This window comes from Rhinolophus hipposideros (genome assembly GCF_964194185.1).
Source record: "Rhinolophus hipposideros genome assembly, chromosome: 23".
In the NCBI taxonomy this organism is placed as follows: Eukaryota; Metazoa; Chordata; class Mammalia; order Chiroptera; family Rhinolophidae; genus Rhinolophus; species Rhinolophus hipposideros.
In genome coordinates, this window is record NC_138069.1 from 6,324,981 (window position 1) to 6,341,609 (window position 16,629).

The 16,629-nt window shown below is 36.4% G+C and overlaps 1 protein-coding gene across 2 annotated transcripts in view; it reads left to right on the forward strand.

Annotated features, from left to right (window-relative positions):
• The window catches only part of UIMC1 (ubiquitin interaction motif containing 1), a 95,889-nt gene that overhangs the window by 17,468 nt on the left and 61,792 nt on the right, over positions 1-16,629 (forward strand). For both annotated transcript variants that reach the window (XM_081036214.1, XM_081036215.1), the window contains exon 3: positions 12,273-12,357. In XM_081036214.1, the coding sequence (XP_080892340.1) occupies positions 12,273-12,357 (85 nt within the window). The remainder of the gene's footprint in view (positions 1-12,272; positions 12,358-16,629) is intronic.

Genomic DNA, 16,629 nt, shown 5'->3' on the forward strand with positions numbered 1-16,629 from the left:
GACTAGTACTTTGATAGTCTATATGTAAACATGTGAACTAAATCAGGATAAACCAATGTTAAAACAAATTAATGGATTATGTTAACCAAAGGATAGTGTTTCTAAAATACCGTTTTGAATATTAGGTCATTTGGTAATGTTCAATAACTAAAAGATACATTTCATGTTGTAAAACTAAATGTGGGGAAATAGCTTAATGTAAGACAGATAATTACAGGCCTGTGTTTTTTAAATTACAAATAAAAAGCGTTTGCATGTGACGTGTATTGTATGTTTTTATCTCATGGATAACTGTTTTCATCTACAGATGGAAAATCTGAATTATTTCAATAATGGGATGTTTTGCTTTTCAGAGGTCATAAAACGGAACTAGGATCCATTATTTTAAAGAAATTATACAAACCAGTCCTTCTGTGTTTGGTCCTTAATACAATTTTAATTTGAACAGATTTATTCTAGTTAAGTCATAAATGTTAACATGTAAGCTTGTTTCACTAAAGACTTTTCCTATCAAAAAAAAAGAAAACTGGAGTAGCCATATTAATGCCATAAGAAGTGGATGTCATTAACTATTATCTCAGTTACAGTTTTTTGGTTTCTGAGTTTTTTTGTTTGGTTTGGTTTGACATTTCTATTTATTTGAAACAGTATTAAGTCCTATTGCTAGAATAGGTTACTACAAAAAAGATATTTTGAAAGAAAAATAACTTGGCATATAACCAACTAATTTAAAGTATTGCCATTTAAATTACACACCAAGAACATGTACTGTGCAGAGACAGGTTTTTCTGTTCATTTATTTTTCTTTATTGTAGTGGATTGATTTGACAGAGGTGTTGAATTACTATGTTTGCTATACATATTATTTAATAACTTTATTCAGGAAAAAAAGAAGTAGATGTCAGAGTAAAGAATATTGCCAGTGATTAAAAAAAGTTATTTCATAATGATAAAGGGGTCAATTATCAAGAAAAGGTAAAAATCCTAAATGTTTACACACCTAATAGCAAAACTTAAAAATACATGAAACAAAAACTGGTAGAACTAAAAGAAGAAATAGACAAATCTACAATTACAGTAAAAACCTTTACTACCGCCCTCAAAATAATAGCAGAATATCAGTAAGGATATAGGTTTGACAACCCTATCAACTAACTTGATCAGGTTGACATTTACAGAAAACACCACCCAATATACACATTCCTCTCAAGTACACACAGACTATTAACCAAGATGAATGATATTGTGGGCCATAAAAACAGTTTCCATCAATTGTTTTTTTTTTTTTGAAGATGTTCTTTTTTCCCCTTTGTTCCACCTCCCCCCTCTCTCCCCTTCCAGATGTTTCTCAGTCTAGTTGTGTAGGACACAGCTCCGTGGCCCAAGCTGGTATTATGAGCCTTGTGCTTTTCCCTGGCTGAGGCAGTCGGTCTCCAGTTGTTGGTGGGACGCTCACGGCAGATGCTCACGGCAGCTCTCACCGTCTGCTGGCCACTCACTCTGGCCACCGGCCGCTAATGGCGGCACACAGTAGCCCACGGCAGCACACAGCAGCCCATGGCCCCCCTCAGCGGCCCAGGGCAGCTCACTCCAACTTCTGGCTGCTCATGGCAGCCCAGCTCCTGGGAGAGCTGTTGTTCACAATCTTAGCTGTAGAGGGCACTGCTCACTGGCCCACGTGGGAATTGAACTGGCAATCTCGGCGGCGTTAGGAACTGGGCGCTCCAACCACCTGAGCCACTGGGCCGGCCCTCCATCAATTTTAAAAGGATTCAAATTGTACAAAGTATACAGCTGACCAATGGAATTAAATTAATAACAAAAATCTGTAGAAAAATTTTTAAATATTTGGAAATACCATACTTCTAAATAACCGACAGGTCAAAGAAGAAATCAAAAGGGACATTAGAAGGTATTTTGAATTAAATGCAAATGGAAACACAACATGTTAAAAATTTGTAGGACACTTTAGTAGCACTTAAGGGGAAATTATAGCATTAAACACCTATGTTAGAAAAGAAAAAATGTCTCCAATTAATGACCTTAGCCTTCACATTAAGGAATAGAATCAGAAAAAGAAAGTAAGCAGAAGAAAAAAAATAATAAAGATCAAAGTGGAAATAAATAAAACAAAACAGAAAATCAATGAAGGCAGAAGTGATAAACCAGACTGATGAGGATTAAAAAGAAACGATCTATATAAGGAATGAGAGAAGTGATACCAGTATTCATTCCACAGATTTTACAAAAAGGATAAGGGAGTGTTGTAAACAACTTTATGTCAAGAAATTGAACAATGTAGTTGAAATAGACAAGTTCCTTGAAAGATACAAGCAAAACTCATACAAGAAAGAGGTAACTTGAATAGCCTTATGTGTATTAATAAAATGGAAATTATTGAAGTCCTTCACATAAACAAAGCTTCAAGCCCAGATGACTTTACTGGTAAATTCTATCAAACCTTTAAGTTAGAAATAATACCGGTTCTACTGAAACTCTTACAAACAACTGAAGATGTATCTCCCAACTCATTCTAATACAGCCAAACTAGCCCTGACTTCAAAAGCAGACAAAGACATTTTAAGAAAAGAAACCTACAGACCAATAACCCTCATGAACATAGCTACTAAAATCCTAAATAAAATTTTAGCAAATCAAATCCAACAATATTGAAAAGGATAATACATCATGAGCAAGTGGAGTTTATCCCAAGAATTCTGTATTTGTTTAACATTGAAAGATCAATGTAATTCACCATTATCAAACTAAAAAAGAAAATTTATAAGTTCATCTCAATACATGGAGAAAAAACTTTGACAAAATCCAGTATCCATTTTTGATTAGAACTCTCAGCAACTAGGAGCAGAAGAGAACTTCAATCTGATAAAAAGCATCTATGAAAAATCTACAGCTAACAAAAGCTGATTCTTTCTAAGGATCAATAAAATTGATGGACCTCTAGCCTGATTGACAAAGAAAAAGAAAAATACTGGGAATGAAAGAGGGTGATTATTATAGACTCTCAAACATGAAAAGGAAATAAGGGAATATTACAAAAACTCTGTGCACATAAATCCGACAACTGAGACTTGGATAAATTTCTTGAAAGACAAACTACCAAAGGTTACTCAAGAATAAAAGATAACCAGAATAGTCGTATACCTATTAAATTGAATTGGTAGTTTAAAACCTCCAAAAATATTAATTACATACTCAAGAATTTAATTATTATGCTATCTCTAAAATACTAAAAAGGACTTTGTAGGGAAAGTCATAAATACACTTTAATTGTTTCTAGTCTCAACAGATACCAAATACAGAAGCATTGTTGTCATCCATTTGGTGACAATGTTCTGAAACAAAAATTAAGACATAGTCTAACACAGAATTTTTATAATCTTCAGGGTATAAGAAAGTCTTGGAATAGTTTGGATGTTCAAATGACAAAACTTCTGGATTATTTCTATGGTTGGGGAGACCTAGAGATAGGACAATTGAGGTTGGAGCTGTTTGTAAAATTCCTGAACAATCTGTTTTTAACCATTTAAATCAAGTTGGAAAAACAACTTGAAAGACAGTGATTAGTTGGCCAAGTTTTAAAAAGGTTTACGGCTTATAGTACCAAAGGAAAATATGTTTAATGCTCTTAACTAAGAAAAGGTTCACTAAAATATACGTTCCATAAGAACAGCAAGTTCGTGTTTCTCATCGCTGTTATCTCCAACCTCTAAAATAGTATCTGACTAAATAGCAAGGTGCTCAGTGATGTTGAATGTTGAATAAATGTTAAATTAATAAACATACAAAAAATGAAAAATTTTAAGTATTAGTAGTTTGAAGACTTACAAACATAATAACTTTAGATTAAAATCTTCGATGTTAATATCTGCAAAAGAATTTGAAGAGATAGAACATATTTACTGAATCAATAAGCTATTTTTTGTACAAAAACATTGAAGCAGTGCCTAAGCTAAAGGCTGGGAAAAAATGCTTCTGGGTATATAGCTGATTTTAATTTAAGGTAACATCTTACATTACTACAGTACATTTCTCAGAACTAAGACATTAAAATTGGTGCATTACTATTAACTAAACTTCACACTTTATTTGGTTTCATCTGTTTTTCCACTACTACCTTTTTTTCTGTTCTAGGATCTAATTCAGGATACCATATTACATTTAGTAACCTTAATTTTTAGAAGAGTTTTCTGGGTGTAGAATTTTAGGTTGATACTTTTTTCTTTCTGTATTTTAAAAGATTTGGCTCCACCGTTTTCTTGCTTGTATTGTTACCAACAAGAAATCTGATGTAACCCTTATGTTTCCCTCTGTACATGTCTATTTTCTCTGGATGGTTTTAAGATTTTATCTTTATCACTGGTTTTAGACAATTTTATTGTGATGTGCTTTTTAAATTTATGGTATTTCTTGTTCCTGTGGTTCATTGAACTTCCTGGATCTCTTGATTTATAATTTTAATCAGTTTGAAATATTATCAGCCATTACTCGATCAAATATTTTTCCTGCCCCTTACCCCCTACAGAGACTGTATATTAAGCGACTTAGAATAGTCCCACAGTTCACTAACGTTCTTTTCATATTTGGGGTGTTGCTTCAGTCTCATTTCAACTGCTCAACGGCCACATGTGACTAGTCCTCGCTTCCATATTTGACCCACAAATACAGACAGGTCCACTGGCTTGCACTGCTCCTTTAAGAGATAACCAGCACTAATATTATCATGCCTTAAGTCTCTTTACCTGGGACACCACGAGAAATCCAAGCCTCCCTGGCATCTGTCATCACCTAGAGTCTCATCCCCGCCTGACTCTAATCTGTCACCTGGGGGGATTTTCTGATCTGACTCCATCGCCTATTCTTACTCTCCCTCTGGAATTCCTGTCAGGGATCAATAAAATTCCCACCGTTCCCAACGTCCTCTGAAAGTTTCCTTTGTCGTCTTGTTCTCACTGAAAGATCCTCTGAGGATAGTGCTTCTCCGTGGACCTTCTCAAGTCCTGGCTTGTTTCTTCTTCCAAACATCACAGTACTACTGGCTGGGGGTGGGGTATATATCCTCTTACTCCTCTGTTGCTTCCAGGCGACGGGAAAAATCTAGTGTGAGCACAAATCATTGTGCTACCCGACCCTGATGCAGTCATCTCCGATCTTCCTGGTCACCTGCCCCCCACCAGCCACCCACACGTCCCAGCCCGGCCATTCACTGAAAGTTTTCACACGTCACTCACCGTCTTTCTCTTCACCACGCCTGCCATCATTCTTGTGACTTCAATCCACACTGTATGGGACTGAAGCGCAGGCAGCTGCAGTTTTTGTAGGTTCGACCTAAGGTAGGATCTGTCCGATACTCTGGCCTCTCAGTTCCTCGACCTCTCGGCTGTCTGCTCCCCTGGATCACACCTCTTATCTCAGCCTTTCTCAGGTCAGGTGCTGAGAGAGGAGTCAGCCTAATGCCCTGTGGCACCGTCTGCATCTAAAGTGGCTGGTACCAGTTTTGTACCATCCTTGGGAGAAGTAAGGTCACAACAGTCTGTTCTGTTCATCTTCCGTGTTCCGTACTTCCAGTGAGGAACCCTGGTGGAGCCTGTCAGCAATCGTGCCACTTGCAAGGTCTCAGTTTCAGATGTCTATTCTCTTATCACCGCCGCCACCAGTCTTGCCAGCTCACTCCCTCTAGTAGCCTAACTCCAGTGATCCTTCAGCCCTCGAGGACGTCTAACTCCAGACGGTCACCTTTTCACTGTCCATGACCCTGTCATGCGCTCACTTTCCCTCTTACCTAACTTAGACCTCACGGTTACCATATCAACAATTCCCTTGAATATGCTCTCAGCTTATTTCTAATTTCTCTCGTACTCCCTGCAAAACCCAATTTTGGTTCAGTCCAACCCTCCACTGTTCTGTTTCTACCTAAGCAGCAGCGCAGTGCCGCCCGCAGCCTTCAGGTGGCTCCTCAGCCCTGCCTGGCGGTGCCGGTCTGTTGGCACAGGGTGTTGTTGCACTTCCCGGGGATTATTTCTCATCTTCTCCGCTACCCTCACACCTCCAATGTCCGTCCTGACTGCTGGCGACATCCTTTTTTGTTTCAATGTAACACCTTTATTGAGGTATGACATATTACATAATTCACTAATTTCAGGTATAATTCAGTGGTTTTCAGTATGTCCAGAGTTGTACGGCCATCACCACAATCAATTTCAGAACATTTTTGGGAACCAAAAATGAAATCTGTTCTTATTAGCAGTCGTTCTGCATTTTCCCCCAAACTCCCAGCCCCAGGACAGCACGAACCTGCTGTCTGTGTCTATGGATTTCCCGATTCTGGGCATGTCCTGTAAATGGAATCATACAATACATGGGCTTTGTGGCTGGCTTCCTTCACTTAACACACGTTTTTAAGGTTCACGCATACTATAGCACGTATCAGTACTTCATTCCTTTTATTATTATTTTTTTACAACTTGCACACCACTTTCCATTCCTATCAACAATACTAGGGTTCCAATTTCTCTGTGTTAGCCAACACTTATTTTCTGTTGAAAATATTATAACCACCCAATTGAGTATATAGTGGTATCTCATTGATTTTGATTTGCATTTCCCTAGTGGCTAATGATATTATCCTTTTATGTGCTTGTTGGCCATTTGTATATCTTTGGAGAAATGTCTATTCAAGTCCTTTGACCATTTATAAATTGCATTGCCTGTCTTTTTTTTTGGTTGTTGAGTGGGAAATATTTTTTATCTTATGGATATTAAACCCCTCATATATGATTTGCAGCTATTTGCTTTCCTTCTTTGAGTTATCTTTACTTTCTTTATGGTGTCCTTTGATGCACAAAAGTCCAAAATTTTGATGAAGTCCAGTTTATCCATTTTTTTTCTTTGTTGCTTGTGCTTTTGGAGATTGATCCCTAAGATCTTTATTGTTTTAGTTCTTACATGTACATCTTTGATCCATTTTGAGCTAATTTTTGTATATGATGTGCGATAGTAGTGTGCGTGTGTAGTTCTAATATATACCAGAGGTGCCAAAAAAATGTATACACATACTTGTATTCATCTTTTGTTATCGGTATATATTATTTCAATTTTAATACAATTTTTTCCTTTCTTTAAATGTATGTACTTTTTTGGCACCCTATGTACATAACATAAAATTTACCATTTTAACCATTTTTAAAGGTAATTGTTCAGTGACATTAAGTGTATTCACTGTTGTTGTAGTTCTTTATATATTGTGGATATAAACACCTTATCGGGTAAATGATTTGTACTTGTGTTTCCATTCTGTAGTTGCCTTTGCACTCCATTGATAGTGTCCTTTGATGCACAGTAGATTTAAATTTTGAAATACTTCAGTTTATCTGTTTTTTATTTTGTTGCTTGTGGTTTTGGTGTGATATCCAAGAAGTCATTGCCTAACCCATCGTCATGAAGCTTTCCCCCATGCTTTCTTCTAAGAATTTTAAAATTTTATCTTTCACATTTAGGTCTTTGATTCATTTTTTGTTAGCTTTTGTATATGGTATAAGATAGGGGTCCAACTTTCCTCTTTTGCATGTGGGTATCTAGTTTCCCTGCACCATTGTTGGTATTTTAACTTTTAACCTGTCTATGTCTTTATATTTTAATTGGTTGTCTTGTAGACAGCACATGATTTGGTCAATTTTTATACCATCTGACAATTATTACTCTTTTAAAACTGGTGTGTTTAGACTACTTATATTTAAAAAATTATTGCTGTACTTTAATTAAAATCTACCATCTTACTGGAACAGGAAGAAGAATTTTTAAGCACTTTCAATAGGATTGTGGTATTTAAAATTGTTATTCAAAATGACATTGTTTAATTGTTATTCAAAATGACAATTTTAAATTGTTATTCAAAATTTTATTGGGGAAGGGGAACAGGACTGTATTTTTTTAAAATAAATTTTATTGGGGAATATTGGGGTATAGTGTGTTTCTCCAGGGCCCATCAGCTCCAAGTCGTTGTCCTTCAGAGTAGTTGAGGAGAGCGCAGCTCAGCTCCAAGTCCAGTCGCTGTTTTCAATCTTTAGTTGCAGGGGGCTCAACCCATCATCCAATGGATGGGAATTGCACCAGGAACCTTGTTGAGAGCTCGCACTCTAACCAGCTGAGCCATTCGGCCGCCCCTCTGGAAGCTCAGCGGCAGCTGGTTGTCTTCAATCTAGTTGTGGAGGGCACAGCTCACTTACCCATGTGGGAATCGAACCGGCAACCCCTGGAATCCTGTATTTCAAAATTCATCTTTGATCCTTCTTGGTAGCCAGTTCCCAGCAATTTTTCCTGTAAAGTTATAGTTACATTTCAGTTATCTTTTGAAAGAAATGATATTGAGATCCATGAATTTCCTATAGGCTAATTTTTTTGAAGTCACATAAAATTCAAAAGGTTCTGTCAAATTTGTAAGGTCTTAGATAATAACTATTTGTAGATGTGTAATGTCAAGATTACCATGTATTTTATTGATGTTTGTTATAAAATTATAGAACATACCACAAGATGCAGAATATTCTTCTAATAATCTTTTATTTCTGGCCTTTGATCTTATCTGCCATTGAATTCCTCCCTTGCATGGGAGCATTAAGTTTATTGAAAATACTGAAGATATCAGACAAATAAACAAGTCTTGCTTTCCACTTACATCTTAAAGAAGTTGCAGAAATGCTAAGCATTCATTTTGTAGTTCAGAATTCTCCACAGAACTTTTTCCTTTAGTAATATCTTATATCTCATCAAGTAATAACAGTTGTTTATGATCCATTTACATAATCACACAATAAAGAGAATTTTCTTTTTTCTTTTTTTTTTTTTTAAAGATTTTATTGGTGAAGGGGAACAGGACTTTATTGGGGAACAATGTGTACTTCCAGGCCTTTTTTCCAAGTTAAGTTGTTGTCCTTTCAATCTTAGTTGTGGAAGGTGCCGTTCAGCTTCAAGGTGTTGTCCTTTCAGTCTTAGTTGTGGAGGGCACAGCTCAGCTCCAGGTCCAGTTGCTGTTTTCTAGTTGCCGGGGTACAGCCCACCATCCCTTGCGGGACTCGAAGAGTTGAACCAGCAACCTTGTGGTTGAGAGCCCACTGGCCCATGTGGGAATCAAACCGGCAGCCCTCAGAGTTAGGAGCATGGAGCTCTAACCGCCTGAGTCACCAGGCCGGCCCAAGAGAATTTTCTTGAATTGAATGCGTTAGCCTTAATCTTTATGTAATGTACAATTTCTGCTATGCACAGTATTTAGCTGACACTTTTTTCAGTAATGGAATTAGTACATTGATTAACATTCTGGCACAGGCTCCTTAATCTAGGAAATTTTCCTGTTATTACTTCTGGCTACATAAACTTTAAAAGTTTAATTCTTTATGGTTGGTTTTAAACAGTTCAAAATGTAGTTAAGTTTGTCAGAAATGAGGCTGAAAGAATTTTTCTACCATCAAGCTCATTACACATTTCCTAAAAGTATTCCGTGTTGCCAGAATCTGTACATTCATGAAGTTGCAATGAAAATTACGTTGCTAGCTTTGTTTTATTAATCGGTCTTCTCTATCATGATCTACTTCTTGAAAATGTCAAGCTGTGTTGTCCTAAGAATATGGTACTTGAGCTACCTTCTTTGCCAGATTCACCCAGCATTTCCAAGTTGATAGCTTTGCTCTTTTACTAATTTCTTGACAATTGTATATAATTTTTTGATCTTAATAAATCTAGTATTTATAAGAAATCTACAAAGTACTAATTATATATGAAACATTAAGCATCTGTGTCAGCTTATTAATTCAATACTCTTTCATAGAATTCTTTTGATTTTGAACTTATTCTTTTGTTTTGTAGATAAATGTTTAAGTTTTGATAGTTTCATTAGTCAGTGTATATTTAGAAATAAGATACTCTGATTGTTATACTTCATAAATTGTGGGTGGAAAACTAAAACTAGAACGAAACTTTTGCTCTTTATTTCTTCACAATCACTTAGATCATCGGTTGTTTTACTGCTACATTCGAAAAGATTTGCCTCTGACAAAAATCCACTGAAGCTGTTTCGAAATCTGTAAATTAGGATTAAAAATAAATAATATGAGCTTTACTTTTCTTGTTTAGCAAATAGTATTAAAGTATGATTTAAAAAATAGGCTTGATTAAAAATGAAAATTATAGTTAATATCATAAGTTATGTCTACATTTTTTCAGATATTTATATACTTTAGATTTTCATAAATAACTAAGCTTAAAATATCACAAATTATAATTTGGTCCTTTTGTGAATGACTAGTCTGCAGCTTTCACCATAGAAGTCCTCTTATCATGTGCATGGATGTTGTAGCAATGTCAAATTGCTGTAAAAGTTTCTAAGTGCTTATTCTCAATTTCTGTGCTTATTTTATTGCAGCCCAATAACAAGCAGTTTGCTGATTGTCACCCATTTGTAAATCATACTTAGAGTAGCATTGATTGAGGTGGTTTACAGTCTTATAATGACAAAACATTCTACTTGGAACGTAATTGTGCTCATGTCTTTGTGGTAATGTGTGAGCGTATATGTAGGATCAATTCCTTGAAATGTATTGCTGGACAGAGTCTGTATATGATTTTAGAGGTTATTGCTAATTTACCCTCTAAACATTGCATCCATTTTATCCCATCAATGGTATGAGAGTACCTGTTTTCCCACAGTAAGTGTTTTATAAAACATTTTCATTTTTACTACTAGTATAGGTAAAAGGAAATAATATCTATATAATTGTTTTGATTTGCATTTCCAAAATGAAGTTGAGCATCTTCCCATATATTTATGAGCCCCTGTGTATGTTTTTCTATGAAGTGTCTTATCATGTTCTTTCCTATGGGCAGAGGCAAAATATTGGTCTTTTTATTGATTTTAAGTGCGCTTTTATATAGTCATGCGCCACTTGATGACAGGACACATTCTGAGAAATGCGTGGTTAGGAGATTTCCTTGTTGTGTGCGTATCATAGAATGGACTTACACACACTTAGGCGGGATAGTCTGCTACACCTAGGCTATGTGGTGTAGCCTGCTGGGCCACAAGCCTGTATAGCATGTTACTGGACAAAACAACACCAGATTCATCAATCATAAGATAAAATGACGCAGTCAGGAGGCTGCTGCTGGTGTAACACAGCATACTGTTTTACGGAAAGCTGCTTTTTTTATAAGTAGAAAGAGTACATTCAGTTGGTTAGAGTGTGAACTCTGGGCAACGTTGTTGCCGGTTCGATTCCCACACGGGCCAGTGAGCTGCCCCCCTCTGCAACTAGAATGAACACAATGAGCTGCCGCTGAGCTCCTGGGCGGCTAGATGACTCAGTTGGTTGGAGTGCGTGCTCTCAACCACAAGGTTGCCGGTTCGACTCCCGCAAGGGATGGTGGGCTGCGCCCCCAGCAACTAAGTTTGAAAAATGGCAACTTGGAGCTGATGGGTCCTGGGAAAAACACACTGTTCCCCAATGAAGTCCTGTGCCCCTTCCCCAATAAAATTTTAAAAATAAATAAGTAAATAAAGTAACAATGAAAAGTATAGTAAATATATAAACCAGTAACATAGTTGTTTGTTGTGATCAAGTATCATGTACTGTACGCATTGTCTGTACTATGCATTTTTACGATGAGCAGCACGGTAGATTTGTTTTACACCATTACCACAATCGTGTAATTGGTTGTGTACGACGTTACCATGGCTCTGATGTCACTCAGTGATAGGACTTTTCAGCTCCATTGTAATCTTATGTCATGTACGCTGTCTGTCTTTGACCGAAATGTCTTTATGCGGCACATGTATAAGGAAAATTAGCCCCTTATCTGACAAAAGGTTGCCTACTTTCCCTCAGTTGTTCTGTTCTTTTGTTAAGTACAGATTTAAAATAAATGAATATGTAGAGTTAAAACATTACTGATTTTTAAACCTTGAATCAAGCTTTTTCTGAACTTGGGTGCGTGCTTACTGCTATTTTGCAGAATGACCAGTTTTTACATGAGCGTGTATATGACACATAATAATGTGAATATATTTAAAATTTTTATTTCTATGGTACTTACTGGTATTAGATCTATATTTTTTTGTACCGTAAAGGATATTTTACTAATATTTTTCTGTGAACATTTACAACCACTGTTTCTTCAGAGGTTTAGCGGCCTCAGCTATAGAAGAGATTGAAAGAGTACTACTTTTAATGGTAGCTATCCTGATCCTATTTCTTGTTTTGCAACAGGAACCGAAGGAGGAGAATGGATTGCAGAAAACGAAGACAAAACAGTCGAATAGAGCAAAGTGTTTGGCTAAAAGAAAAATTGCACGTATGTTTTTATTTCTGTGTTAAGAATGGTTTAGAAATTGCAACAGTCATAGAATTGACACTAGTTTCTTCATTAGGAAGAGATTTCTCTGAATAAGGATGTATGTGCTTCCTCTTTATTCTGGATTCTGTTAAAATTTTTAGGAGTCACAATTACCTGTAGCTTATACGATTGACTTATTAGAGGCAGAACGTGAAAATTAAAAATGTGACCTTTAGGGGTGGCTGTGTGGTGCTGGTAGCACCAAGGTTGCCGGTTCGATCCCCGCCTGGGCTACTGTGAGCTGTGCCTTCCTTAAAGTGACCTGTAGAGTTAGCCACATTTGGATTTGAATCCTTGCTTCAGCCCTTACTATGTGGATTTCAGGCAAATCCCTGCTTTCAGCCCACCTCTGTTTCTTTGTCAATAAAATGGAGATAATTCGACTTACTTAGAACCTGACTTAGTAAAATTGTAAGGGAAAATCTCTTCTGTGTGTTTCCTCCCAGTATTTCACTCTGGTCATCAGATGTGTAGGGTTTTTCCCCCACACCGAGGGATAGTATCAGATCCCCCAAATTAGGGGCTCGGTCCCACAGGACTACCCCTACTTCACACAGCAGTTGCAAGTCCAGGTTGTTACCTCTGCTTTGACCGTCTGGCTCTAAATTAGAAGTTTCCATGACTTCCTCTTTATTTGCTAGAATGGCTTACAGAACTCAAGGAAACAGTTTACTTATTAGATGACTGCATTCTATTTTTTATTTTTTTTTTAAAGGCTATGACTCAGGAACAGTCACATACAAGAGATGCCTAGGGCAAGATATGGGGGTAAGGGTGTGAAGCTTTCATGCCCTCTCCAGGAGTGCCACCCTCTCAGTACCTCTACATGTTCACCAGTCCGGAAGCTTTCCAAACCCTGTAGTTGAAGGATATTTATGGAGGCTTCATTAATGCATGTATGATGACTAAATCATTGGACATTGGTGGTTAATTCAACCTTCAATCAGCCCCTTTCCCCTCCATGGAGGTTGGGGGTGGGGCTATAAGTTCCAAATCTCTAATCACAATGGTTGGTTCTCCTGGTAACCAGCCTCTGTCCTTTAGGGCTTTCCAAAAGTAAGCTCATTAACATAAACTCAGGAGTGTTTGAGAGGGGTTTGTTATGAATAACAAAATATACCTTTATTGCTCTTTTCACTTAGGAAATTCAAGAGTTTTAGGAGCTCTGTGCCAGGGAACAAAGACTAAATATATATTTATTATTATAAATTACAATATCACAAAAATCCTTTGTTGATGGTTTTGATCAATTGTGAAGATACTTATTTAAAGTTGTTTCATGCTAGTTGATTGGGGGGGGCGGGGTTCCATTTTCATTCTTTAATAGATTTTTATGTGTTTTTCACATGCTTCTTCATTCCTTAGTTCATCTAGCTCTGAAGGGTAACTCAATGTCATTTTAATCAACCAGCCATCTTCATAACAAGATTTGTTGACAAGACCTGGATTTTATGCAAAAGCTTCGTTAATTTCAGTTATTGCTCCTGATAGAGAACAGAGTTCACTAGCAGATTTCACACTTTCCAAAGCACCAAACTCATCTTGTTCAATTTTGTCCCAACTTCAGGGAGACTATAGTAAACAACATCTTCCAAAGCTTCCTATGCAAAACTGTTGTTTCCCACTGTTTCAGTGACATTTTCTATTGTTATCCATTAACGTTTGTGAATTTATCCACTGAGAGCAGAGCGGGGGTGGGCTGGTACCAGCGTCTGGACAATGCCCACCCTCAGCCCCCAGGGTTGCAGTGGCCAGGGCATGGTGCACTGCAGAGTCCGAGTGCCTTCTGCAGGCAGTGGCCCACTCCTCACCACTTCCAGTGCTAAGTAGGCAGGGGGTGAGGGCTGGAGGGGGTGGTTCAAGGCACAGCTCCTCGGACCCCTGCGAGCTGGCTAGATTGGGACACGGAGGCTAATAATAATTACATTTTTGCATTTTAATGTGATGTGAAATGTTCAAGTATGTAAGTGAATTTTTCAAAAAGTACGTATGATAACTAGTTGAAATTATTACAACAGTTGATTGAAGATAAACAAGGCTTTTTTTCACTATAAACTTGAGTTTTGGTGATTTAAGGTATAATTCTCAGCCTTGTAAAATTAATCAAAACAGCTCTTTGTTACATCACATAATTACATCTAGAGGTGGTAGTCACTATGGTTATATTTGTTGAATGTATTCAACTTACTGTCAGACTTGAAAATTATTGATAATAGTTAACTTTTTAAGATGTGATAATCTTTATCAATTGAAGTTAAATTTTTGCCACCATTGGTAGACTGTTGGTAGTTGGCTGGTTGGAAAATCTGGATCTTTATAGTCAAACTGGGTTTTACTTGTTTATTTAGTCATGCTTTTTTTATCCAGTCTGACAGTCCTTTTTATCTTTTTATCTAGGCTGACAACTTCTTTTACATTTGTATTCATAATTGTATTAAAATCTACCATTTTGAAAGCTGTTGATTTGTTCAACTGTTTCTTTTTCTGTCCTTTTTTGTACTTGCTGAGTATTATTTTATGATTCCATTTCACTTGTATTTATATGTCTTTTAAAAGGTCAGTAGTTGCCCTGGAGTTTACAATACACAAGTTTAATACATCAGTCACCGTCAAATACTGTTAATTGCTTCACGTGTAGTGTAAAAGACTGTGTAACTCCCAGTTACTTTCTGCCCTCTTTTGTGCTATTTTTGCAATATATTTGACTTTCGCTTATGTTATAAACACACAATACATTGATACTCTTTTAGAGTTGTCTTTTAGATAGTTGTCTTTTAGAACAATGAAGATAAAAAATAAAGAATTACGTACTTTTTGCTATCCCAAGGGCTAAATTTCTTTGCATAGATCCCAGTATCATATTCTTTTTCTGCTGTAAGAGCTTACTTTATCACTTCTTATAATGTAGACAAGTTGCTAATTCTCTTTTTGTTTGTGTGAGAAAGTCTTTATTTCTCCTTCTTTATGGTAATTGCTTTACGATATAACTCACCATGTAATTCATCATACAATATATTCATCATTTAAAGTGTTCAGTGGTTTTTCATATATTAACAGTGTTGTGCAAACATCACCACGGTCTAATTCTGAACATTTTCATCACCCCAAAAAGAAACCCCATACACTTAGCAGTCAGTCAGAGCCCTCATTTCACCCAACCCTGAGTAACTACTAAATCTGTTTTCCGTCTCCATAGATTTCTCTGTTACGGATATTCCATATAAATGAAATCTCATAGTATGTGTTTTTTTGTGTGTGATTTCTTTTTTTTACTTAATGTTTTTAAGTTTATCCATGTTTTGTCTTGTATCAGTACTTTATTCCTTTATTGTCAAATATTATTCCAATATATTGCTATACCACATTTTTAAATGTATTATTTGATATACATTTGGGTTATTTCCTACTCTTTGCCTATTATGACTAAAGTTGCTATGAACATTCATGTACAAGTTTTTGTGTGGACATAGGTTTTTATTCTTTTTGGTATATACTTAGGTGGAATGATTGGTTCATATGGTAACTCACTATTTAATCATTGGAGACACTGCCAGACTGCTTACTAAAGTGGCCACAGCGTGTTACGTTTCCACCAGCATTGTATGAGGGTTCCAGTTCTTCCACATCCCTGCCAAAACTACTAGTGCTACTTTTTGTTGTTATGGCCATGCTAGTGGGAATGTAGTGGTTGTGATTTTCATTTCCCTCATGACTAATGATGGTGAGCATCTTTTCATGTGCCTATTGGCCATTTGTGTATCATCTTTGGAGAAATGTCTATTCAGATCCTTTGCTCATTAAAAAATTTTTATGGTGTTAAAATACACATAACGTAAAATACACTGTTTTAACCATTTAAAAATGTGTTTATCATGAAGTGGTGTTCAATTTTGTCAAATGCTTTTCCTGTGTCTGCTGAGATGATTGTGTGGGTTTTGTCTTTTATTCTCTTGATTTGGTGTATTAGTTGATTTTCATATGTTGTATCAGCCTTGCATTTCTGAGATAAATTCTACTCTGAGGAACTCAAAGAAAAACTAAATGAAAACTCAATAAATGTATATTTCTCTCCACTCTTTTGCTTGCATCGTTTCTGTGAAGTCAGATGTGATTCTTATCTTTGTTTCTCTCTTTAGGTAAGATGTTTTATCCTATGGCTTCCTTCAGAATTTTTTATGTTCGATTTTCCATAGTTTGAAAATGATGTGTCTAGGTGTAGGGGTTGTTTTT